This window comes from Eupeodes corollae, chromosome 2 (assembly GCF_945859685.1).
Source record: "Eupeodes corollae chromosome 2, idEupCoro1.1, whole genome shotgun sequence".
NCBI lineage: Eukaryota > Metazoa > Arthropoda > Insecta > Diptera > Syrphidae > Eupeodes > Eupeodes corollae.
In genome coordinates this window covers 134,458,971-134,485,914 of record NC_079148.1, presented here as the reverse complement: position 1 = coordinate 134,485,914, position 26,944 = coordinate 134,458,971, and the positions used below count along the sequence as shown (strand labels likewise).

The 26,944-nt window shown below is 35.0% G+C and overlaps 3 protein-coding genes across 3 annotated transcripts; all 3 read left to right on the top strand.

Moving 5' to 3' along the window:
• Positions 1–1,242: 1,242 nt before the first annotated feature.
• On the top strand, positions 1,243–12,182 carry LOC129947087 (DDB1- and CUL4-associated factor 8-like). Its single transcript, XM_056057522.1, has 8 exons — positions 1,243–1,788; positions 1,861–2,302; positions 9,612–9,978; positions 10,039–10,553; positions 10,610–10,755; positions 10,816–10,960; positions 11,028–11,120; positions 11,207–12,182. Exons 1-8 carry the CDS (start codon positions 1,703–1,705, stop codon positions 11,480–11,482), a joined length of 2,070 nt encoding a protein of 689 aa, XP_055913497.1. The 5' UTR covers positions 1,243–1,702; the 3' UTR covers positions 11,483–12,182.
• A 4,320-nt stretch (positions 12,183–16,502) lies between these two features.
• On the top strand, positions 16,503–17,226 carry LOC129946967 (uncharacterized). Its single transcript, XM_056057352.1, has 2 exons — positions 16,503–16,635; positions 16,697–17,226. The coding sequence occupies exons 1-2, from the start codon at positions 16,517–16,519 to the stop codon at positions 17,115–17,117; spliced, it is 540 nt and encodes a 179-aa protein (XP_055913327.1). The 5' UTR covers positions 16,503–16,516; the 3' UTR covers positions 17,118–17,226.
• Positions 17,227–19,616: 2,390 nt separating this feature from the next.
• On the top strand, positions 19,617–26,108 carry LOC129945250 (DDB1- and CUL4-associated factor 8). The gene is made up of 7 exons (XM_056054910.1): positions 19,617–19,749; positions 23,603–23,977; positions 24,038–24,552; positions 24,609–24,754; positions 24,815–24,959; positions 25,027–25,119; positions 25,201–26,108. Exons 1-7 carry the CDS (start codon positions 19,617–19,619, stop codon positions 25,474–25,476), a joined length of 1,683 nt encoding a protein of 560 aa, XP_055910885.1. The 3' UTR covers positions 25,477–26,108.
• Positions 26,109–26,944: the final 836 nt, after the last annotated feature.

The window sequence follows — 26,944 nt, the reverse complement described above, 5'->3', positions numbered from 1 at the left end:
CCACGACTTTGGCCTTCGCGACGTCACTGAAACTGGATTGTTTCTTGATGGGATTGAGTGGAGTACTGGTGTTGTGCACTCGAGGCCGTTTTGGTGTCGGTACGGCTCTCTCAAGAGACTTTAGACGTAGAGTCCTTACTGGTCCTTGTTGTAGCAAGTATGATTTTAGCCCATTCGACGGTAGCGGTTTGCTGCGGTGTCCTTTCAGCCCCCGATGATGCACCATACGCCTTTAAAGGCATTTTGAGAGTTTCCCGTTTCCATTTCTGGATGTACTCTCATTAGTAGTGGTAAGGCCCTTTTTCACAGCCCTACCACTACTTAAATTAGGTATCGCTACCCTCGTATTCTCGTTGCTACCAACAGCAGAGAAGGTTCCATGTTTAGCCACTACTCCCTTCTCTGTGTTGCCTGCAGGAGATACGGTAACAGGCTTTTACGCCAAACTGCTTTCCGGCCCTGAAGAGATACCGGTCTCATCGTTCTTTTCAATTTTGTTTTTGTACATTTTTGGTCCCACAAGATGCGAAGAAAAGAGAGATTCGCATGTACAGATAAGGCTAGCTACTCCGTTAGAGACTGGGCTATTTTTAAATTGGGCTCCCAGCCAGGCTGATCATCGGCACGGGTCGTTTAACACCTTAAATCCAGCCCAATAAAGATGAGAGTTGGGAGGAGAGGAAGAGATAGGTGAGGAGTCAGTTGATGTTCAATCATCATTCAGATATGTAAGGAAAAGATTGGGATTCGGTAACGGCAATTTGGCTAGGTTACCTAGAGTGAGAAGGAGTGCGGCTAGCTTTTTCGCCATTACAACGTGGGAGGTGGGATGGGAGTTGGTGACATCACGAAGGCTGGTATGTACAGGAATAAGAACGTCCTTTAATTTCAGGACTCGTCTACAGAAAATTCTAGAGAATCATTCACCTTACTCAGCTTCTACAACTCAACAAGTTCGACGTTCAGAGTAGAATTGCTAAATGTATAAAATTCCTATAAATATTATTTATCAAATAAAATAAACACATTCGTGCAGCTCTAAATAAAAAAAAAACTCCTTAGATGTGTCCTTGTTTTTTCTTACAAAAAAATATAATTTTATTTTTGAAACAACTTGTATGCTCCACCTTAAACCGATTCATGCTTTCTTAGTGCAAACTACGCCTTTTTCTACGTTGTCACAATATGTCAACTTGAACAGTCGATCAACTGTCACTTTTCCAACATACTACAAATCACAAAACCAAAATAAAAAACCCTCCTCTTGCGACGAGCGAGAGACGACAAGTTAATTTTTCCTTCATTTATTTTCTTTTCCAGACAAACCACAAAGTTTCAAAGTTTATAATTCGACAAAAAATAAAAGGCGAATTTAATAAAAAAAACCCTTAAACATAAATCCTGAAGCAAAAAAAATAATAATTGATATTAAATTCTAAAAATATAAAAGTAGTTTCACTCGTAATGTCATTTTTATAGAAAAGAAAAATGTCTGATTGCGATTTGCGAATTGATTTTCGTATAAGAATTAATTTTTCTACAAAAATAACCAATTCATAGATCACTGTGAACAAGAAGGAACAAGTTATTGTTTTCATTATCAACAAAAGAAAAACGTTTCTTAGGTTGTCTCGTAGGGAATTATCAAGGAAATAAATTGTATATTTGTAGAGCAACTGCGAAAGAGCAGAACGTATAAGAAATGGACAAGGAAACGAGTCCAAGCAGGACAAGCAAGAGGCGTAAATCTGATGAAACTGAAGAAAATGATAATGTAGCATTGCCAAGGTATGCCTCGTTTACTAATGAACATTTGGAACATATTAGAAATCTCGTTTTTATTGCATAACACGTTTGCAGCACTTCAACTCAATTACAAAACGAAAATGCCAACTTATCGGATAATTTGAAACCTTCTTGTAATGATGAACTTGATAAAGCAATCGTTGATAGCATCATAAATGTGGGGGAAAGAGCTGAACCAGAAGTCGATGTGGACGTCGACGTCGATGCGGATGCCGATGCCGATGTGGACGTAACCAGTCCAACATCACCGCCATCGTTGCCAAGAGATGGAGGTGAAGCCGATTCGGACTTTTTGCCTGGTGCTGCTGAAGTCCGGTTTCGTACACGTGGCCGTCGTCTAGCCGCAATTAGACCCAGAAATTACAGAAGTCGCATGATAACGTCGTCTTCGTCTTCCTCATTGGACTCTCTGACAGAAGTGGTTGTGCGTGAGCCAACACGTCGGCCACACTCCCGACCACCTTCAGAACCTAATGAAGCATCCAGTGAATCTGATGTAAGTAAAATTTATTACGAAGACAAATGTTGGTGTTCAGGAATTATTTAGACAATTTACTAATTCAAAAACATTTGCAATACTTTGGTTTACTTTGTGGCATCTGTTGGCTTTTCAAAAAGGATTACAACAACACAAACGTATCCAGATAGATTTAATAGGAGAAGAGATTAATACAAATGAATGGCAATGCAGGTTCCTTTAAGAAATCTGTTGGAGGTAATGCTTTGAATTCGTGATGAAAATGACAACTTGAGTTTTGAATAAGAACTAACATAGGATAATAGAAAATTGAATTTCAGAACTTCTTATCTTAGATAAGAGACATTTTATTTGCAATTAACTTGAAGTCTATTTTGAGGAATTTTATACATACATACATATACGAGTACTAGCAACTTTTTAAAAACGATATTTTGATGAGTTAAAATATTCTGTGGAAAATGAGCAGTTTTTGTTATTTTCAATATTTTGAAAGTGAGTTTCCTAATACCTTAAATGTTAACTCAAGCTATCTAGTATTGCTGTGTGCAGTAATGGATTGGCAAAATTCTGAAAATGGTTAAACTTGAGGGAGCGTTGAAACGCATTTTTAACAGTGTTTTCTTAGGTCGAAATATCGTTTCTTTTAGTGTTTTTTGTACACATGCTAAACATTTGTTGGAAATTTCAACAAAAATGATTGCCTCAAAATTTCAGCCCCTAAAATTAATAATTAAAATAGAAGGTTCCTTTTAGAACACCCACGTAAACTTTGAGCATTTTTTTAAATAGCTTTGCGGCCCTATACGAGATCATCTCGCACAATTAAATGTTTGCTCAGAATTAAGCGGTCTAGAGAAGTGTTCATTGCTGTTTATCCCTAACGCTTACTAACACACTAATAAAAGCCACTATTAACTTGTAAATGATAAGTTCTAAAGAAAGCAAAATTTAGATACAATTTAAAAGGCAATTTAATTTCCTACAAAAAAGTCCTCAACACTAAACCACTAAGATTGATTTTTTTTTTGAATATATAGGTCGTTGAACTTTCCCAATTTATTAACAATTTCAACGTTTTTTTCTGAGAGTGTGAATGATCTCAAAAAAGAGTTCTCTTCCTTTAAAATGTCTCAGTTAAATTCCCCACCTCGCAAATTAGCGAAAAAAATTATACCTGACTCAAGTCAAATAATGAGTGTGAAATGAATTTCAATGTTCTAAATAAATTTGTATATAAAAACTATATTTACTCTTTGGCATCCAAGTTAAGAGTAAATAGTAAATGTTTTTGGAGTTTCATTAAAAGTAAAAAAATCGAATGGATTCCCTAAAAGTATGCAATATTTAGGTTCGACTTTAACAAGTCTACCATCTATTTGCGATGCCTTTGCTAAGTTTTTTAAGTCAAATTATATTGATTCTAATAATGTCACTAACGCCTCTTTTTGTCAGTCTCTAAATAGTCTAAACATAGCTAATTTAAGTGTTACCTTATCAGAAGTTGAATTGGCTCTATCTGGTCTAACTGTAGATAAAAATTCTGGTGCGGATGAAATTCCACCTATTGTTTTAAAAAAATGTTCCGTCGTTCTGTCTAGAGTTTTGTGTTTAATAGTTCGTTAACATGTGGTGTATTTTTGCCCGAATGGAAAACGTCCATTGTTACTCCTATTCACAAATGTGGTCCAAAACAGGAAATAACAAACTACCCACCTATTAGTAAATTGTCCTCGATACCAAAAGTATTTGAAAAAATTGTTTGTGATAAATTGATTTTTTTATTAAAATAAATCATATCCCCGTACCAACACGGTTTTGTACCCGGTAGATCAACTTCCACTAACCAAACCATTTTCACGAATTGTATTCTCAATTCATTAGAAAACGGTTACCAAGTGGACGTTATCTACACCGATTTTGCAAAAGCGTTTAATAGGGTGCATCATAAAATTTTATTAAAAAAATTAGAGAACATAGGTTTTCATTCCAACATGCTAAAATGGCTGACAGCTTATCTTACAGGGCGCAGTCAACTCGTTTCAATTGATTCGATTACCTCTCATCCCTTTTCTGTAACTTCTGGCGTTCCGCAAGGGAGTCATTTAGGTCCAATGCTGTTCCTTATTTTTATTAATGACCTACCTGATGTCCTTACAAACTCAATGCGTCTTATGTTTGCGGATGATTTAAAATTTTTTAGACGTGTAAAAAACTTAACAGACTGTACACTTCTCCAAAATGATGTAAACAATCTTATCAAATGGTGCAATATAAACCAATTAGCTCTAAACATATCCAAATGTCAATGTTTTTCGTTTACACGTCGTTTGTTACCTATCATTTACGACTAAAATATGCAAAGTCATGTCCTTGATAGAGTTTCTATTAAAAAAGACCTTGGAGTCATTTTTGATTACAAACTAAACTTTGTCCAACATACAGAATTCATGGTGAACAAAGCCAACTCTATGTTGGGTTTTATTTTTCGTAATTCGTTTGGTCTTAAGGACCCCTACACACTTAAAGCCCTTTATGTGGCTTATGTTAGATCAATCCTTGAATATTGCTGCGTAGTGTGGAATCCTCATTACAATGTTCATATTACAAGGATAGAAAATGTCCAAAAGAAATTTACAAGATTTGTAGTACACAAACTAGGCTGGAACATTAAAATGCCTTCGTATAACGTTAGATATCAGCTTATTGTTATGCAGACATTAGAAAATCGCCGTAAGATATTTGCCATAAATTTTGTCAGATATATTTTATCATATCATATTGATTGTCCTTATTTATTATCGCTTATTGATCTTTACGCTCCTTCTACAGAACTAAGAATTCGAACATTATTTCGGGAAAACGTTCATAGAGTAAATTATGCGTTTAATGAACCCATAACTCGCATGGTTAGGGAGATTAATAATGTATCACTTAATATAGATTTTAATTTTCATTTAAGTCGAAACTCATTCAAAAATATGTTAAACTTGTACTTTTTAACAAATTGAATAATGTAATTAAATAATTGTAATTTTTTGTTGTATATAGCTTTAATTTTATAATGATTCAACGAATATTTTAAAAACTTCATTTGTCTATTTGAGATTGTAAACTCTAATTGATATTAAATAAATAATAAATAAACGCTAGTGGTAGAATGATTTTGGACATGGGAAATGCTTTCGATCTGTCCATTATGAACGGTACACAAAAAAGCGATGAGGAAGGTAAACTCACTTTCATCCGCAATCCAGGCCAATCTGTTATAGATTATCTTTTCATGTCGAACGACATTTCTGTTTATCTTTATGATTTCGAGGTGGACAGTCAGATATACTCCGACTATATGCCATTTGTCACCACTTTAATCACTTCAGAATCAGAAAACGAACTAGAAACACAAAATTGCCTTCTTCCAAAACTGAAATGGGACAAAAATCAAGTTGAAGCGTATCAAATGCGTTTAAACCGAAATATGACAGTACAAAGAATAAAGGATTACATTTTGACGATAGAAGTTTTAGAGAACATCATAACATCCATCATTTTCATTTTAAAAATCAGTTGAACGCAGAACTTTTCTCTCAACTAATTCTGTATGCCAGGCCTAATTTTGAAAACCTAATACTAGATAGCGAAATAACAATCTCAGAGGTTGAAGTAATTGTAGCGAATTTTAAGGAAAATAAAGCTCCCGGAGTTGATCGGATCCCAAACGAATTCTTTAAATATACAAAAGTATATAATGATATCTTCGCCACAGGGAATGCACTGGATGCTTTTAGAAAATCTATTAATTTTTCCCCTACACAAAAAAAGAGATAAGATGGACCCAGCGAACTATAGGGGTAAATCTTAAAATGCCGCTTATCATCTTATCTTAGTCAAAAAAGTTTCAGTTGAACTAATTTTGCTTTTAAATTGTATTGATTTTCTAATAATCTTCGTTACACGTTCATCTACCTAAATAAAATAACTCAAACACTTATGAGACAAAATTGGAGGTATTCACAATATTTTATCAATTTGCTTTCGCAACATCGATTTTTATTAAAAATTAAATTGGGTGGCGCAACAGTCCGTTGTGAACCAGGGCCTAGTGACTTACAACTCTCAACCATTCCTGTGTGCGAGTACTGTTGTCATGAATGGAAGGGACCTACAATTATCGATTCCTAGTATTATCGATTTTTTACCGTTAGCTTTGTCACAGTAAAAACAGTTTTTTAAATATATGGCTGTTCATAGCAGTGCATATCAAAGTGCTGGGGCCCTACTCTGTAATGCGTTTCGAAACCAAATATTTTCGAAAACGAATATTTTCTACTCTCTATTTTTAATGCGGATAAGAAATCTAGTACTTAAGGAATGACAAACCGTATTTGGATTTTTCGTACCTGGCAATGCGTTTCCGAATGTCATTAGCGTTCGAAAACGAAAATTTTGTTTCTACACCAAGAGAGGTAACGAATTGCAAATCGAAGGTAGTTTTTAAAGGACACAAGAGAAAACATTTTATATAAGAAATCTTAACATTTACAACTAGGTTAGGTTGGAGTGGCTGTCCAGATGTCATTGACGCACGTAGAACTCAAGGGTCCATTGTGATACCACTAATGAGGTTACTCATGGGAGAGTAATGAACTTAAACAAACCATTTCGTACTTTTAATAAAGTTAGAGAGACGTTCTGTGTCAATCGTTTTCAGTTCACTGGTGTTATCGAAGAAGGGATTACCGAGAAAGTTATTCTTTCTAATGGAGAGTGCTGGACATGTACATAGAAGGTGTTGGACTGTTTCCTCTTCCTTCTCGACCCATAGCCTCAGAGCATGTCTTCCTATGAGGCAGTGTCCTGTTATTACTCCAATTGTAGAGCTTATACTTTGTCTGCTCAGGGATATCAAGCCTTTTGACCGTTTTAAGTCTATGCTTGGCCATATTTGCTTGGTTGCTAGGCAAGTGGTACTCTGTGACTATCTAGCATTTGTTGATTCTAGAGCATATTGTTTAAGAAGATATTTGCATGTAGCAAGTTGTGTTCCTATGTTATGTTTTTGTCTAACATTAGGCAGAAGTGTTCCGTTTTTGGCGAGCTCATCGGCTTTGCAATTTCTCGGAATGTCTCTGTGGCCCGGCACCCAAATGAGGTGAATATTAAACTGTTCCGTCATCTCATTCAGAGATGATCGACAATCGTGGAGACAGACACGAGAGATTTAAGAGCGGCTTGGCTGTCCGAGAAGATTCGTATATCCTTGGAAGATATAACGTCTTCTTTGAGCCAGGATAGTGCTTCTTTAATCGCCATTACTTCTGCCTGGAATACACTACATTGATTGGGAAGTCTATATGATAGACTGAGATTCAGTTGTTCCGAAAAGATACCACTTCCAACTCCGTGATCGGTTCTTGAACCGTCTGTATAGAAGTGTATCGCATCGTCTTGCAGGAGTCTCTCTTCTTCACAGGAGGATCTTGAAGGGATGGACACATGGGAGCTTTTACCGAATACCATTTTTGGGGTGGTATAGTCTAAGCGATCTGGGATAGATCTGAAATAGTCTAGAATAGTAGTATGTCCAGTATTGTTACTGGTCCATTGAGAGGTGGCTCTTAGTCTTACACATGAGTTGGCAGCCACCTTTTTAGAGAAGATGTCAAGAGGTGTTAGGTTTAAAAGCACTTCCAGTGCTGCGGTTGGTGTTGAGCGAAGTGCTCCTGTGATGCACATACCTGCTGACCGCTGGACTTTGATGAGCTTATTAAGATTTACCATCATGTCCAGTGCGGTCCACCATACGACGACGGCTTCATAAATGAGTGGGTTATTTTTGGGGAGAAGCCCCATTTTGATCCTATGGCCTTTTTATAAGTAAAAAGCTCTACAGTTGCCTTTCTTACTCTTTCATCAATATTTGCCTTCCAATTTAGTTTTTTGTCTAAAATGAGGCCTAAATATTTAGCTTGGTCGGAAAAGCTTAATGGTATTCCTTTAATCTTGGGTGGGCTAGTCGGAGGAATTTTATATCTTCTCGAAAAGAGTATTAATTCTGTTTTATGTGGATTGACGTCCAAGCCACATTTCTTAGCCCATTTTGTTAGCCTATTTAAGGCATTTTGTAGGAGTTCCGAGAGAACTTGGGGGTGCTTCCCAGCTACAGATATTGCAACGTCGTCAGCATAGGCAATCACCCTGAAACCATCTGCTTCCAATGATGTAAGTAGGTCGTTTACTACCATGTTCCATAAAAAGAGGCGAAAGAACCCCACCTTGGGGGGTGCCTCGATCCACCGATCTGGTGGTAGTAAAAATTCTAATGCTAGAAGTTATTGTCCTGCTTTTAAGCATGAGACTTATAAGATCTATGAGTGATTTCTCTAATTTCAACTTATCCATTGCTATTGTGATCGCCTGGTAACTGACGTTGTTGAAAGCTCCTTCAATATCTAGGAACGCTACTAGGTTATATTCTTTGTATTCGAGAGAACATTCAATAATACGTACCAGCGAATGAAGTGCTGATTCTACTGATTTTCCCTTAGAGTAAGCATGTTGAGCTGTGGAAATGAGACCTGGTTTTAAGTTATGTCTGATGTAAATTTCAATCAATCTTTCCAAGGTTTTAAGAAGGAAGGATGATAGGCTGATTGGTCGTAGATCTTTAGGGTTAATGTGGGAGGGTTTCCGTGGAATGAAGACCACTTTTGCCATTCTCTATTTGGGAATATATCTCAACCTTAAACAGCTTGTCAGAATGATTTCCAATGGTGGAATGATCATGTCTGAGTATTTTTGTAGTTCGGCCGGAATGATTCCATCTGGTCCTGGAGATTTTTTCCTGCGTTATTAGATCAACTAAATCGCTTGTAGAAGCTTGAGACTCTGATGTTAAGTCGTTGATTATGTTAGAGCTACCTGGAAAGTGGGTGTCTAATAACAGATTAAGATATTCTTCATCTGCTATAGTCCACGTGTCTACTTCTGCCTTTAAAGCACTGGGTATTGTTGGACTTTTTGAGAGAATTTTCCTGAGTCTTGAGGCTTCTGAAGTATTTACAACTATCTTTAACCATGGGGAAAAAAAGCATACTAATGTGGACACATTCATTTTTAAAGGTAGATCAAATAAGTGAATGATTATCCAATTACTGTCCAATTATCCACGAAGAAAGAGATAAAAAATATGTTGAAGATACTGAAACGTTCCGTAATCTTCATCATAAGCCTATCATTTTGTATAACTCTGTAAAATTTAGCTTTTTAGTTCTTTTAAAAGTTTTGTATACGTTTTTTGGCTTACATTTTATATTCTTTTTTTAAGCTGGTTCACACAAGTGCTCCTGAGTTCTCTCTGGATTCTTCAATAACAAGCGATTCCGATACCAATAATTATGAGGATTTTGCAAGTAGCAATGACGAAGCAGGTGCCGGGGACGAAGTAGACGATCAGGCTTTCAATGAGATTATGAATAAACCAAAACCGAATTACACCTGGAATGTGACATCGCAAGTCATGCACCGAGAACATGGACTTTTAGGCAATGGTCGTCGATCACTCCACGGCGGTCTATCAAATACGTTTCAATCACGTTTCTATGGTTCAAGACATGTCGTAGAAAAGATGAAACTTTTACACTCTATGCATAAACACAGTGGATGTGTGAATTGCTTGAATTTCAATAGATCAGGTAAATCTTACATAACCTTTTTTATTTATGAGAAACCTTTAATTGATTTGAAAATGATAGGAAATTTACTTTGCACTGGGTCCGATGATATGAGAGTTATTGTCTGGGATTGGGCGATGAACAAGACAAAGTTCCAATACAAATCTGGTCATCAAGCGAATATTTTCCAAACAAAATTCATCGAAATGAACGGTTGTATGGATATCGTATCGACAAGTCGTGATGGTCAAGTACGTGCTGCTTCCATTCCACCAAGTGGCGGTAAAATTCGAACTCGAGCGTTGTACAAACACAGCTCGGCGGTTCATAAATTAGTTTTATGTCCACAAAATCCATTTGTAATTTTGAGTGCCGGAGAAGATGGCAAAATTGTGTGCTGTGATCTACGTAAATCACCAGTGAATCGTCTCAAGACCGTGAAAGAGGATAGGAAAAAAGTACCCCTCTACAGTATAGCTCACCATCCCTTCGATCCGGAGATTTGTGTTTGTGGTAATGATAGTTACGTTAGGGTCTATGATAAGCGGAACATGAGTAAAACTCTTCACAAAATGTGTCCTCAAAGAATAGACGATGTAAGTTCTCAATTGTTGTGAGCTTAGAAACAAACTGATCCTTTCTCTTTTTATAGCAAACTATTACGCCACATATAACATGCTGTGTTTACAATAATAATGGATCTGAGATTTTGGCTTCGTATAGCGATGACGATATATACTTGTTCAATAGCAAGGTGTATACTGCTGGACAATTTGAACATCGTTATAGGGGCCATTAGTAAGGCTCTTTATACTTTTTTTCTTACAGATAATAATGATTTTACTATTATTTTTATAGCAACCATAAGACTATCAAAGGAGTTAATTTCTTTGGACCAAATTCAGAGTATGTGATCAGTGGCAGTGATTGTGGTAATATATTCTTCTGGGATAAAAACACAGAGTCCATTTTGAACTTCATGGAAGGTGATAATTCTGGAGTGGTACGAACTTAAAAGTCTACCTCAAAAAGAGAAATATAGTAATTTGTATAATCTCTGCTTATTTAAGGTCAATTGCTTGGAACCACATCCTACAATACCGGTACTAGCTACATCTGGACTGGATTGGAATATTAAAATATGGGCACCCAATAGTGAAATCGTAAATCTTAGCTTCTTCTAATCACCCTAAGAACTTAATTTACCAACAAACACAAAAATATTCTTTTTTTTCTGTCCCATTCACAGTATCCCCCCGTTATGACAAAACTTGATAAGTGTGTTAAGAAAAATCTCAAACGATCTGTGGTGGAGGAGATTGATGGATTCGATGATCGTCAATTTTATTATTTCGTTCGTCAATTTTTACGTAATTCACGACCAAGTGATAATCAAGATAATGCAGGAACTGATCCTGATGCAGCCACTGTACGTACTAGTAGCTCAGAGTCTGATGAAGATGAATATAATTTTTCCAACGATCAGATGGCCCGTGTTTTTCAACCTTCGTGTCATCCTCAATAAAAATGCTTCCTGGCGTGTATGTGAATAGCAGGAATAACTTATAAATAATATTATATTTGTTCTGTTCAGTACTTATGTTATTCGTTAAATGAAATGGAAACTTTAAATAATTTAGTTAATTAAATGGTTTTTTTTTATTTCTATAGGCCATGAATAATAATAAAGTATATTTTTTGAACTTTTAATAAGTTTAATCGAATGAATTACTAATTTTACCCAAGTTCAAATTAATATGAGTGTCAAAGAAAAATTAAAAAAAAAAAAAGCTTTTTAAAAGATCCCAATCAGACCATAAAGACTTAAATTAAGACTAACCAAACAGTTTGTTGATGAAAATAAGAAAAATCACTAAATAAAGCTAAAAATATATTTAAAGCTGGGTTAAGTGATTTGTTATTTGGAAATTAATTTATTAATTTATCATTTGTTTTGTTCTTGGGTAAAGTAATAACATAAATGTGAATGCAATTTATAAAAGAGCAAATAGATTTGTCAGTTTATTTTCTTTTATTCAACTGTAATTTTATTATAAACAAAAGTTTCCTTTCTAGTTATACAATACAAACAAAATATATAAAAACAAATCTGAGAAAGATAATTAATAATATGTAAACAAAGAATTCATTTTTGTTGTTACCAAATCAATCTTAATCCATATTATGTACATTTAAATAATAAAATCTTGGAATATTAAGAGAAATCAATTTGGCAGTCCAAGTAATTATTTAATCTATATATAAAAAGGGTGATTTTTTTGAGGTTAGGATTTTCATGCATTAGTATTTGACAGATCACGCGGGATTTCAGACATGGTGTCAAAGAGAAAGCATTGTATATATATTTTCTATAGTACTCTCATGAAGAGGAACGATCGAAGCGACATCTGAGAGGCGTGGAGATGATTGAATTTGATCCCTTTTTTATACCCCTCAATAGTTGAGAATGAAGGAAAATTCAACAATAATTAAAGAATAGAAAATAGAGAAGAACATATGCAAATGTAGTAGGAGATCGAGGGAGACAATAGCAACAACTTTTTGACATTATATGTGTGTATGCATATTATACTTAAAGAGGAAAGTTTTTACGGTTATGCTTTGGAAAGAAATAGAAAAAATATTTATAAGAGAAACAATAACAACGCAAAAAATTACTGCAAGAGTATTTTTTGAGGTAGGTAGTGAATATAATATATTTTTTAATATATTTGTTTTTCAATTCAAAAGGGTGTTCCTGATAATTGTCTTTATTTTTGATATGACTCTTAAATCAAAAAAAATTATATTTTATCTTTTTTATACCAAAAATGTAGTTTCATGTAATTCCTTTAGTTTGTCAGTTTCATATGTATATGTATATATTTATAAAGGGTGAATTTTTAAAAAATATATGAAAGTTAAAAACAAACACATAGCTACATACAATTCGGAAAAATGCATGAAATTTTTATTTGAATGTATAGCACGATCCATATAATTTAATTTTTAAAGATTATTTCATGCTGATGTTGAACTTGACCGCGCCTCAAGGCGTCCATTCGCTTAGTCCAATTTTCAATATTTCAATTTAATAAATTGCAAGCGTTGTTCGTTTGTAAGACGATTCATGGTGCAATTATACTCGTAGATCAAACTGAAGACGTTTGATAGTGAAACAAAACACGAAACGTGCGTCAGCTGTTTAAACCAGTTTTGCCAAAAAGATAACAGGTATAAAATCTCCCTTCACTTCAAAAGGGACTCTTTTGTTTTCAAAAGGACTTTTTTCTTGATTAGCTTTTCGGTAATAATTTTGATTTCGTCAGTACTTGCAGTTAAACCTCAAACTATCTACGAATTCTTTAGTAAGATCTCAACTAGAGTCAAATGGGCTATTTGTTCTGATAAGATATCCATTTTTGAAAAGTTTTTGTTGCTAAATTCCTAGACATGCTAATTAAAATGCCCGCCGAAAAAAAACTCTTGAAACAAGGTGCAAACTCGGCATACAATGCACTTACAAGTATGTTTGTATCTTTTACAAGAAAAGACCTTAAAAGATTCAAACCGAAAAAAGTAAAATGTTCTGGGCTATATGAATCGAAGAGTTCCATAGAAGCAATTAATGATATCTCCACACAAGAAACACTTCCATTCTGTCAATTCAGTACACCCTATTTAGCCGTTAAAAAACAAAAATCATCCAAGTTTTGAATAAATTTTAATTTTTGATTGTGTTTATACTTGATGCGTACAAATAACAAATAATACGCAAGAATAACAACAACAAAATAACTGAATATATTTAAAATCTTCAATGCATCATATGCCAAATATGGCAACATTTCATTTTTAACAAAAATTGAAAATTTAAAATGAAATGAGAATTAATAATTTCAAAATACCTACAACGTTTTTGTATACATAGCTACAAACATATGTATTTGTATATGCCAAATATGGCAACATTTAATTTTTCACAAAAATTGAAAATTGAAAATTGAAAATTTAAAATCTAACGACAATTTTTAAATTAAAAATACCTACAACGTTAAAGTATACATAGCTACAAGCATATGAATACATATGCACATCTCCTCTACATTCACGCGTGAAAGCAAAACAAAAATGTAAACAAATATTATTCCTTTTTGGTTTGAAATTTGTACTTTGGCTATCTCCCTCGAACATATTAATGCTTATGGAACCTAAACAAATTTACTTTTCTCATTCTTTCTTTAGTAATTTTCTCCTCATTTTTGATTTCCTACCAAGCATTTTGATACACGCAGCGCCATAAACGGCGTGGAGATGAAATAAAAATTTTCGTTCCATAGGAGTACTATAGGAAATATATATACAATGCTTATCTTACAGGGCGCAGTCAACTCGTTTCAATTGATTCGATTACCTCTCATCCCTTTTCTGTAACTTCTGGCGTTCCGCAAGGGAGTCATTTAGGTCCAATGCTGTTCCTTATTTTTATTAATGACCTACCTGATGTCCTTACAAACTCAATGCGTCTTATGTTTGCGGATGATTTAAAATTTTTTAGACGTGTAAAAAACTTAACAGACTGTACACTTCTCCAAAATGATGTAAACAATCTTATCAAATGGTGCAATATAAACCAATTAGCTCTAAACATATCCAAATGTCAATGTTTTTCGTTTACACGTCGTTTGTTACCTATCATTTACGACTAAAATATGCAAAGTCATGTCCTTGATAGAGTTTCTATTAAAAAAGACCTTGGAGTCATTTTTGATTACAAACTAAACTTTGTCCAACATACAGAATTCATGGTGAACAAAGCCAACTCTATGTTGGGTTTTATTTTTCGTAATTCGTTTGGTCTTAAGGACCCCTACACACTTAAAGCCCTTTATGTGGCTTATGTTAGATCAATCCTTGAATATTGCTGCGTAGTGTGGAATCCTCATTACAATGTTCATATTACAAGGATAGAAAATGTCCAAAAGAAATTTACAAGATTTGTAGTACACAAACTAGGCTGGAACATTAAAATGCCTTCGTATAACGTTAGATATCAGCTTATTGTTATGCAGACATTAGAAAATCGCCGTAAGATATTTGCCATAAATTTTGTCAGATATATTTTATCATATCATATTGATTGTCCTTATTTATTATCGCTTATTGATCTTTACGCTCCTTCTACAGAACTAAGAATTCGAACATTATTTCGGGAAAACGTTCATAGAGTAAATTATGCGTTTAATGAACCCATAACTCGCATGGTTAGGGAGATTAATAATGTATCACTTAATATAGATTTTAATTTTCATTTAAGTCGAAACTCATTCAAAAATATGTTAAACTTGTACTTTTTAACAAATTGAATAATGTAATTAAATAATTGTAATTTTTTGTTGTATATAGCTTTAATTTTATAATGATTCAACGAATATTTTAAAAACTTCATTTGTCTATTTGAGATTGTAAACTCTAATTGATATTAAATAAATAATAAATAAACGCTAGTGGTAGAATGATTTTGGACATGGGAAATGCTTTCGATCTGTCCATTATGAACGGTACACAAAAAAGCGATGAGGAAGGTAAACTCACTTTCATCCGCAATCCAGGCCAATCTGTTATAGATTATCTTTTCATGTCGAACGACATTTCTGTTTATCTTTATGATTTCGAGGTGGACAGTCAGATATACTCCGACTATATGCCATTTGTCACCACTTTAATCACTTCAGAATCAGAAAACGAACTAGAAACACAAAATTGCCTTCTTCCAAAACTGAAATGGGACAAAAATCAAGTTGAAGCGTATCAAATGCGTTTAAACCGAAATATGACAGTACAAAGAATAAAGGATTACATTTTGACGATAGAAGTTTTAGAGAACATCATAACATCCATCATTTTCATTTTAAAAATCAGTTGAACGCAGAACTTTTCTCTCAACTAATTCTGTATGCCAGGCCTAATTTTGAAAACCTAATACTAGATAGCGAAATAACAATCTCAGAGGTTGAAGTAATTGTAGCGAATTTTAAGGAAAATAAAGCTCCCGGAGTTGATCGGATCCCAAACGAATTCTTTAAATATACAAAAGTATATAATGATATCTTCGCCACAGGGAATGCACTGGATGCTTTTAGAAAATCTATTAATTTTTCCCCTACACAAAAAAAGAGATAAGATGGACCCAGCGAACTATAGGGGTAAATCTTAAAATGCCGCTTATCATCTTATCTTAGTCAAAAAAGTTTCAGTTGAACTAATTTTGCTTTTAAATTGTATTGATTTTCTAATAATCTTCGTTACACGTTCATCTACCTAAATGGATCACAACTCAACTTAGTTGAGTTGTAATCAAGACAACTCAATTTGAAGACAACTGCAAAAAAAAATCGTATTATGGGAGACAACTTTTTTCAGTTGAGTAGACCAAATACGTTGCCTACTTTTATGTGCTTGTTTTGTGTCAAAATCAGCTGTGTAAAGTAAAATACGTAGGAATTTCAAAATTTTGAATTCAGTGCAAAATTTTATAAAAAAGACAAAATAATAGGAAATGGAGAGTTCTAGTGATTTGTTTCTTGGAAATTCGGAAGAAGAAAATGCTCTGAATGTTGCGCTGATGAGAAATAATATTCGAGATCATTCCAATCCATTGGAACTTCCAAACAAAAAGTATTATTTATAAACAAATGCTTTGATGAGTGTTGATTTTAATGTCTTCGTTTTGTTTCAGATTTATAAGTTATTTTAGACTCAACAAAGACGCATTTGTTTATGTGCTAAATGAAATCAAAGATCATTTGAAACAACCACAGCGTTCCTCCGCAATCCCACCAATTCTCAAACTCTGCACTGCCCTACGTTTCATGGCAGAAGGAAGTTACCAAAAGTGCAGTGGTAATGATTTTAATTTAGGCCTTGCTCAGCCAATAGTTTCGGTAGTGGTAAAAAAAGTGCTAGACGTAGTAGAAGAACGTATCTGTCCACAATGCATTAAGGCTCGTATGACAAATGATGAGATGAATTTATCAAAAATTCATTTTTACCAGAAAACCAGATTTCCTGGAGTAATAGGACGCATCGATGGAACTCATGTTCGAATCATAGCACCAAAAAATGGTGGTCTTGATGGTGGTCCAATGCTATTCAGTTGAACAGCTATATTTTCCCATTCTTCGTCTTGGGTTCTTTTTGTGGAACCGAATTGTCCCTTGCCTCTGGCCAGCTCAGGTTTCTGCTGCAGAACCTCAATCAACCTCTCGAATTGGGCTGGTTTAGTTATTTTTAATCTAAAAAATTATTTTCTTACAGATGTTTATATTATTATTTGTAAAACTTACATTGTTTTTCCCATTTTCTTAAAAAAATTGGTTTTCAATGAACTGTTGATGCCTACAGTTATTTTTTTGTACACACAAATGCACTACACAACTAGTAAATATCAGTTGCTGAATTTTGACAACAATCACAACTGAGAGACAACTCAACTGGCTTACATAATAACCCGAACACACTTAAAAAGTCAACCATTTTTTAGTTGACTACTGGTTGACTTGTGACAGTCAATTAGTTGTGATCGGTAATACCGATTGCCGGATTACAACTCAACTTTGTTCTTAGTTGTCTTACATAATAGGCCCTTAAATAGTCTAAACATAGGTAATTTAAGTGTTACCTTATCAGAAGTTAAATTGGCTCTATCTGGTCTAACTGAAGATAAAAATTCTGGTGCGGATGAAATTCCACCTATTGTTTTAAAAAAATGTTCCGTCGTTCTGTCTAGAGTTTTGTGTTTAATAGTTCGTTAACATGTGGTGTATTTTTGCCCGAATGGAAAACGTCCATTGTTACTCCTATTCACAAATGTGGTCCAAAACAGGAAATAACAAACTACCGACCTATTAGTAAATTGTCCTCGATACCAAAAGTATTTGAAAAAATTGTTTGTGATAAATTGATTTTTTTATTAAAATAAATCATATCCCCGTACCAACACGGTTTTGTACCCGGTAGATCAACTTCCACTAACCAAACCATTTTCACGAATTGTATTCTCAATTCATTAGAAAACGGTTACCAAGTGGTCGTTATCTACACCGATTTTGCAAAAGCGTTTGATAGGGTGCATCATAAAATTTTATTAAAAAAATTAGAGAACATAGGTTTTCATTCCAACATGCTAAAATGGCTGACAGCTTATCTTACAGGGCGCAGTCAACTCGTTTCAATTGATTCGATTACCTCTCATCCCTTTTCTGTAACTTCTGGCGTTCCGCAAGGGAGTCATTTAGGTCCAATGCTGTTCCTTATTTTTATTAATGACCTACCTGATGTCCTTACAAACTCAATGCGTCTTATGTTTGCGGATGATTTAAAATTTTTTAGACGTGTAAAAAACTTAACAGACTGTACACTTCTCCAAAATGATGTAAACAATCTTATCAAATGGTGCAATATAAACCAATTAGCTCTAAACATATCCAAATGTCAATGTTTTTCGTTTACACGTCGTTTGTTACCTATCATTTACGACTAAAATATGCAAAGTCATGTCCTTGATAGAGTTTCTATTAAAAAAGACCTTGGAGTCATTTTTGATTACAAACTAAACTTTGTCCAACATACAGAATTCATGGTGAACAAAGCCAACTCTATGTTGGGTTTTATTTTTCGTAATTCGTTTGGTCTTAAGGACCCCTACACACTTAAAGCCCTTTATGTGGCTTATGTTAGATCAATCCTTGAATATTGCTGCGTAGTGTGGAATCCTCATTACAATGTTCATATTACAAGGATAGAAAATGTCCAAAAGAAATTTACAAGATTTGTAGTACACAAACTAGGCTGGAACATTAAAATGCCTTCGTATAACGTTAGATATCAGCTTATTGTTATGCAGACATTAGAAAATCGCCGTAAGATATTTGCCATAAATTTTGTCAGATATATTTTATCATATCATATTGATTGTCCTTATTTATTATCGCTTATTGATCTTTACGCTCCTTCTACAGAACTAAGAATTCGAACATTATTTTGGGAAAACGTTCATAGAGTAAATTATGCGTTTAATGAACCCATAACTCGCATGGTTAGGGAGATTAATAATGTATCACTTAATATAGATTTTAATTTTCATTGGAGTCGAAACTCATTCAAAAATATGTTAAACTTGTACTTTTTAACAAATTGAATAATGTAATTAAATAATTGTAATTTTTTTTTGTATATAGCTTTAATTTTATAATGATTCAACGAATATTTTAAAAACTTCATTTGTCTATTTGAGATTGTAAACTCTAATTGATATTAAATAAATAATAAATAAACGCTAGGGGTAGAATGATTTTGGACATGGGAAATGCTTTCGATCTGTCCATTATGAACGGTACACAAAAAAGCGATGTGGAAGGTTAATTCACTTTCATCCTCAATCCATGTCAATCTGTTATAGATTATCTTTTCATGTCGAACGACATTTCTGTTTATCTTTATGATTTCGAGGTGGACAGTCAGATATACTCCGACCATTGGTCACCACTTTGACCACTTCAGAATCAGAAAACGAACAAGAAACACAAAATTGCCTTCTTCCAAAACTGAAATGGAACAAAAATCAAGTTGAAGCGTATCAAATGAGTTTAAACCGAAATATGACAGTACAATTAATAAAGGATAACATTTTGACTATAGAAGTTTTGGAGAACATCATAACATCCACAGCCATTGCACATCAAGCTAATCCAGTTCCCTGCAAAACTAAATCACCGTGGTATGATAAGGACTGTGAGTTTGCGAGGAAAAAATCTTTTGCGTTTTTAAACTTGTACCAAAACTTCAATGCCATTTCTTTAAAAGCCGACTACATTACTGCCAATAAAGCCTTCAAAGCTATTCACAATGCCAAAAAAGTAAACTTTTTGAAGAAACAAGCAGAAAGTATAGCTGTCTGAAGAAACTCTTCGGATTTTTTTAGAGCAATAAGAATCCTTAAAGAAAAACGTTTGAATCAAAATCACCTTTATTTGCATCAGCAATTAAAAATCATTTTCAAAATCAGTTGAACGCAGAACTTTTTTCTCAACTAATTCAGTATTCCAGGCCTAATTTTGAAAACCTAAGATAACGAAATAACAATCTCAGAGGTTGAAGTAATTGTAGCGAATTTTAAGGAAAATAAAGCTCCCGGAGTTGATCGGATCCCAAACGAATTCTTTAAATATACAAAAGTATATAATGATATCTTCGCCACAGGGAATGCACTGGATGCTTTTAGAAAATCTATTCATTTTTTCCCTACACAAAAAAGGAGATAAGATGGACCCAGCGAACTATAGGGGTAAATCTTAAAATGCCGCTTATCATCTTAGTCAAAAAAGTTTCAGTTGAACTAATTTTGCTTTTAAATTGTATTGATTTTCTAATAATCTTCGTTACACGTTCATCTACCTAAATAATATAACTCAAACACTTATGAGACAAAATTGGAGGTATTCACAATATTTTATCAATTTGTTTTCGCAACATAGATTTTAATTAAAAATTAAATTGGGTGGCGCAACAGTCCGTTGTGACAAGGGCCTAGTGACTTACAACTTTCAAACATTCCTGTGTGCGAGTACTGTTGTCATGAATGGAAGGGACCTACAATTATCGATTCCTAGTATTATCGATTTTTTACCGTTAGCTTTGTCACAGTAAAAACAGTTTTTTAAATATATGGCTGTTCATAGCAGTGCATATCAAAGTGCTGGGGCCCTACTCTGTAATGCGTTTCGAAAGCAAATATTTTCGAAAACGAATATTTTGTACTCTCTATTTTTAATGCGGATAAGAAATCTAGTACTTAAGGAATGACAAACCATATTTGGATTTTTCGTACCTGGCAATGCGTTTCCGAATGTCATTAGCGTTCGAAAACGAAAATTTTGTTTCTACACCAAGAGAGGTAACAAATTGCAAATCGAAACTCGTTTTTAAAGGACACAAGAGGAAACATTTTATATAAGAAATCTTATTATTTACAACTAGGTTAGGTTGGAGTGGCTGTCCAGATGTCATTGACGCACGAAGAACTCAAGGGTCCATTGTGATACCACTAATGAGGTTACTCATGGGAGAGTCATGAACTTAAACAAACCATTTCGTACTTTTTATAAAGTTAGAGAGACGTTTTGTGTCATTCGTTGCCAGTTCACTGGTGTTATCGAAGAAGGGATTACCGAGAAAGTTATTCTTTCTAATGGAGAGTGCTGGACATGTGCATAGAAGGTGTTGGACTGTTTCCTCTTCCTCCTCGACCCATAGCCTCAGAGCATGTCTTCCTATGAGGCAGTGTCCTGTTATTACTCCAATTGTAGAGCTTATACTTTGTCTGCTCAGGGATAACAAGCCTTTTGACCGTTTTAAGTCTATGCTTGGCCATATTTGCTTGGTTGCTAGGCAAGTGGTACTCTGTGGCTATCTAGCATTTGTTGATTCTAGAGCATATTGTTTGAGAAGATATTTGCATGTAGCAAGTTGTGTTCCTATGTTATGTTTTTGTCTAACATTAGGCAGAAGTGTTCCGTTTTTGGCGAGCTCATCGGCTTTGCAATTTCTCGGAATGTCTCTGTGGCCCGGCACCCAAATGAGGTGAATATTAAACTGTTCCGTCATCTCATTCAGAGATGATCGACAATCGTGGACTATCTGAGAGTTTGTGGAGACAGACGCGAGAGATTTAAGAGCGGCTTGGCTGTCCGAAAAGATTCGTATATCCTTGCAAGATATAACGTCTTCTTTGAGCCAGGATAGTGCTTCTTTAATCGCCATTACTTCTGCCAGGAATACACTACATTAATTGGGAAGTCTATATGATAGACTGAGATTCAGTTGTTCCGAATAGATACCACCTCCAACTCCGTGATCGTTCTTTGAACCGTCTGTATGGAAGTGTACCGCATCGTCTTCTAGGGGTCTCTCTTCTTCCCAGGAGTATCTTGAAGGGATGGACACATGGAAGCTTTTACCGAATACCATTTTTGGGGTGGTATAGTCTAAGCGATCTGGGATAGATCTGAAATAGTCTAGAATAGTAATATGTCCAGTACTGTTACTGGTCCATTGAGATGTGGCTCTAAGCCTTACACATGAGTTGGCAGCCACCTTTTTAGAGAAGATGTCAAGTGGTGTTAGGTTTAAAAGCACTTCAAGTGCTGTGGTTGGTGTTGAGCGAAGTGCTCCTGTGATGCACATACCTGCTGACCGCTGGACTTTGATGAGCTTATTTAGATTTACCATCTTGTCCAGTGCGGTCCACCATACGACAACTCCATAAATGAGTATCGGTCTGATTACCGAAGTGTATAGCCAGTGGGTTATTTTTGGGGAGAAGTCCCATTTTGATCCTATCGCCTTTTTACAAGTAAAAAGCTCTACAGTAGGCTTTTTTACTCTATAATCAATATTTGCCTTCCAATTTAGTTTTTTGTCTAAATATTTAGCTTGGTCGGAAAAGCTTAATGGTATTCCTTTAATCTTGGGTGGGCTAATCTGAGGAATTTTATATCTTCTCGAAAAGAGTATTAATTATGTTTTATGTGGATTGACGTCCAAGCCACATTGCTTAGCCCATTTTGTTAGCCTATTTAAGGCACTTTGTAGGAGTTCCGAGAGAACTTGGGGGTGCTTCCCAGATACGGATATCGCAACGTCGTCAGCGTAGGCAATCACCTTGAAACCCTCTGTTTCCAATGCCGTAAGTAAGTCGTTTACTACCATGTTCCATAAAAGAGGCGAAAGGACTCCACCTTGGGGAGTGCCTCGATCCACCGATCTGGTGGTAGTAAAACTTCTAATGCTAGAAGTTATTTTCCTGCTTTTGAGCATTAGACTTATAAGATCTATGAGTGATTTCTCTAATTTCAGATTATCCATTGCTGTTGTGATCGCCTGGTAACTAATGTTGAAAGCTCCTTCAATATCTAGGAACGCTACTAGGTTATATTCTTTTTATTCGAGGGAATATTCAATAATATGTACCAGCGAATGAAGTGCTGATTCAACTGATTTTCCCTTAGAGTAAGCATGTCGAGTTGTGGAAATGAGACATGGTTTTAAGTTATGTCTGATGTAAATTTCAATCAATCTTTTGAAGGTTTTAAGAAGAAAGAATGATAGGCTGATTAGTCGTGGATCTTTAGGGTTAACGTGTAAGGGTTTCCCTGCTTTAGGAATGAAGACTACTTTTGCCATTCTCCAGGCTTTGGGAATATATCTCAACCTTAAACAGCTTGTCAGAATGATTTCCAATGGTGGAATGATCATGTCTGAGAATTTTTGTAGTTCGGCCGGAATGATTCCGTCTGGTCCTGGAGATTTTTTCCTGCGTTATTCGATCAACTAAATCGCTTGTAGAAGCTTGAGACTCTGATGTTAAGTCGTTGAGTATGTTAGAGCTACCTGGAAAGTGGGTGTCTAATAACAGATTAAGATATTCTTCATCTGCTATAGTCCACGTGTCTACTTCTGTCTTTAAAGCCTGGGTATTGTTGGACTTTTTTCCTTTCCTATCATTTTGTATAACTCTGTAAAATTTAGCTTTTTAGTTCTTTTAAAAGTTTTGAATACATTTTTTGGATATACATTTTATATTCTTTTTTTAAGCTGGTTCACACAAGTGCTCCTGAGTTCTCTCTGGATTCTTCAATAACAAGCGATTCCGATACCAATAATTATGAGGATTTCGCCAGTAGCAATGACGAAGCAGGTGCCGGAGACGAAGTAGACGATCAGGCTTTCAATGAGATTATGAATAAACCAAAACCGAATTACACATGGAATGTGACATCGCAAGTCATGCACCGAGAACATGGACTTTTAGGCAATGGTCGTCGATCACTCCACGGCGGTCTATCAAATACGTTTCAATCACGTTTCTATGGTTCAAGACATGTCGTAGAAAAGATGAAACTTTTACACTCTATGCATAAACACAGTGGATGTGTGAATTGCTTGAATTTCAATAGATCAGGTAAATCTTACTAAACCTTTTTTATTTATGACAAACCTTTAATTGATTTGAAAATGATAGGAAATTTACTTTGCACTGGGTCCGATGATATGAGAGTTATTGTCTGGGATTGGGCGATGAACAAGACAAAGTTCCAATACAAATCTGGTCATCAAGCGAATATTTTCCAAACAAAATTCATCGAAATGAACGGTTGTATGGATATCGTATCGACAAGTCGTGATGGTCAAGTACGTGCTGCTTCCATTCCACCAAGTGGCGGTAAAATTCGAACTCGAGCGTTGTACAAACACAGCTCGGCGGTTCATAAATTAGTTTTATGTCCACAAAATCCATTTGTAATTTTGAGTGCCGGAGAAGATGGCAAAATTGTGTGCTGTGATCTACGTAAATCACCAGTGAATCGTCTCAAGACCGTGAAAGAGGATAGGAAAAAAGTACCCCTCTACAGTATAGCTCACCATCCCTTCGATCCGGAGATTTGTGTTTGTGGTAATGATAGTTACGTTAGGGTCTATGATAAGCGGAACATGAGTAAAACTCTTCACAAAATGTGTCCTCAAAGAATAGACGATGTAAGTTCTCAATTGTTGTGAGCTTAGAAACAAACTGATCCTTTCTCTTTTTATAGCAAACTATTACGCCACATATAACATGCTGTGTTTACAATAATAATGGATCTGAGATTTTGGCTTCGTATAGCGATGACGATATATACTTGTTCAATAGCAAGGTGTATACTGCTGGACAATTTGAACATCGTTATAGGGGCCATTAGTAAGGCTCTTTATACTTTTTTTCTTACAGATAATAATGATTTTACTATTATTTTTATAGCAACCATAAGACTATCAAAGGAGTTAATTTCTTTGGACCAAATTCAGAGTATGTGATCAGTGGCAGTGATTGTGGTAATATATTCTTCTGGGATAAAAACACAGAGTCCATTTTGAACTTCATGGAAGGTGATAATTCTGGAGTGGTAAGAACTTGAAAGTCTACCTCAAAAAAAGAAATATAGTAATTTGTATATTTTTTGCTTATTTAAGGTCAATTGCTTGGAACCACATCCTACAATACCGGTACTAGCTACATCTGGACTGGATTGGAATATTAAAATATGGGCACCCAATAGTGAAATCGTAAATCTTAGCTTCTTCTAATCCCCCTAAGAACTTAATTTACCAACAAACACAAAAATATTCTTTCTCTCCCATTCACAGTACCCCCCCGTTATGACAAAACTTGATAAGTGTGTTAAGAAAAATCTCAAACGATCTGTGGTGGAGGAGATTGATGGATTCGATGATCGTCAATTTTATTATTTCGTTCGTCAATTTTTACGTAATTCACGACCAAGTGATAATCAAGATAATGCAGGAACTGATCCTGATGCAGCCACTGTACGTACTAGTAGCTCAGAGTCTGATGAAGATGAATATAATTTTTCCAACGATCAGATGGCCCGTGTTTTTCAACCTTCGTGTCATCCTCAATAAAAATGCTTCCTGGCGTGTAAGTGAATAGCAGGAATTACTTATAAATAATATTATATTTGTTCTGTTCAGTACTTATGTTATTCGTTAAATGAAATGGAAACTTTAAATAATTTAGTTAATTAAATGGTTTTTTTATTTCTATAGGCCATGAATAATAATAAAGTATATTTTTTGAACTTTTAATAAGTTTAATCGAATGAATTACTAATTTTACCCAAGTTCAAATTAATATGAGTGTCAAAGTAAAATTAAAAAAAAAAAACTGTAAAAGATCCCAATCAGACTATAAAGACTTAAATTAAGACTAACCAAACAGTTTGTTGATGAAAATAGAGAAAAATCACTAAATAAAGCTAAAAAGGGTTAAGTGATTTGTTATTCGGAAATTAATTTAATTAAGTTATCTATTGTTTTGTTCTTGGGTAAAGTAATAAAATAAATGTGAATGCAATTTATAAAAGAGCAAATAGATTTGTCAGTTTATTTTCTTTTATTCAACTGTAATTTTATTATAAACAAAAGTTTCCTTTCTAGTTATACAATACAAAAAAAAATATAAAAACAAATCTGAGAAAGATAATTAATAATATGTAAACAAAGAATTCATTTTTGTTGTTACCAAATCAATCTTAATCCATATTATGTACATTTAAATAATAAAATCTTGGAATATTAAGAGAAATCAATTTGGCAGTTAAGTAATTAATTAATATATACAACAGTTTCCAAGTTTTTGTAAAAACTAACTGACTCGACACACGTTGTTTTGTCATAAAAACAGTTTCTAGAGATGATTTTAAGCACGCGTTGATCTCAGTTGTTGGGGGCAGCAAACGAGAGAGGTGGGGAGAGGTGTTTCCACTAAGGCACCTCTCCTTATCCAGATGGCAGCGGAGAAATTCCCGAGATGGAATCAACGGTGGCGTCTACAGTTCCAGTAAGGTTGAACTACTTAGTGAACACCTTATAGGGCCTCTTCGACTTATTCGGAGCCCAGGCCTGTAAGGAGCGGTTTTATCCGGCTCCCCATCCTTGAAGTTATACTTAGGATCAGGCCCTCCAGGTTGGAGGTTGTGCGTCGGGGTGACTTCCTGGCCACGTAAAAGCTTTCATAGTTGCGAAGCACCAACAAGCCTCGGATACGGACGGATTTACTGTTGACAACCAACGCAAACGAATAAAGGACAACGAACTTCGGATATGCACGTGGAATGTTAGGTCCCTTAACAGACCACGTGCGGCCGAAGAATTAGCGGAGGCCCCAGAACGATATAAAGCAGATATTACCGCCATCCAGGAAATACGATGGGATGGGCCGGGCAAAAAGAGGATGACAGACTGGGATATTTTCTATGGTGACTGCTACCAAGAAAACCAACACCGCTTATTTGGATGCGACTTCGTCATTGGAGCCAGACTTAGGCAAGAAGTCTTGAGCTATAGGTGCATCAATCAGCGCCTCATGACC

Bases quoted from the DNA above. Each gene is read 5' to 3' on its own strand.
- LOC129947087 (XM_056057522.1), top strand. From the start codon at position 1,703: ATGGACAAGGAAACGAGTCCAAGCAGGACAAGCAAGAGGCGTAAATCT. The intron at 1,789-1,860 runs GTATGCCTCGTT...ACACGTTTGCAG, and splicing joins GATAATGTAGCATTGCCAAG to CACTTCAACTCAATTACAAA. The intron at 11,121-11,206 runs GTAAATCTTAGC...TCCCATTCACAG, and splicing joins GGGCACCCAATAGTGAAATC to TATCCCCCCGTTATGACAAA.
- LOC129946967 (XM_056057352.1), top strand. From the start codon at position 16,517: ATGGAGAGTTCTAGTGATTTGTTTCTTGGAAATTCGGAAGAAGAAAAT. The intron at 16,636-16,696 runs GTATTATTTATA...GTTTTGTTTCAG, and splicing joins TTGGAACTTCCAAACAAAAA to ATTTATAAGTTATTTTAGAC.
- LOC129945250 (XM_056054910.1), top strand. From the start codon at position 19,617: ATGACAGTACAATTAATAAAGGATAACATTTTGACTATAGAAGTTTTG. The intron at 23,978-24,037 runs GTAAATCTTACT...TGAAAATGATAG, and splicing joins CTTGAATTTCAATAGATCAG to GAAATTTACTTTGCACTGGG. The intron at 24,553-24,608 runs GTAAGTTCTCAA...CTCTTTTTATAG, and splicing joins GTCCTCAAAGAATAGACGAT to CAAACTATTACGCCACATAT.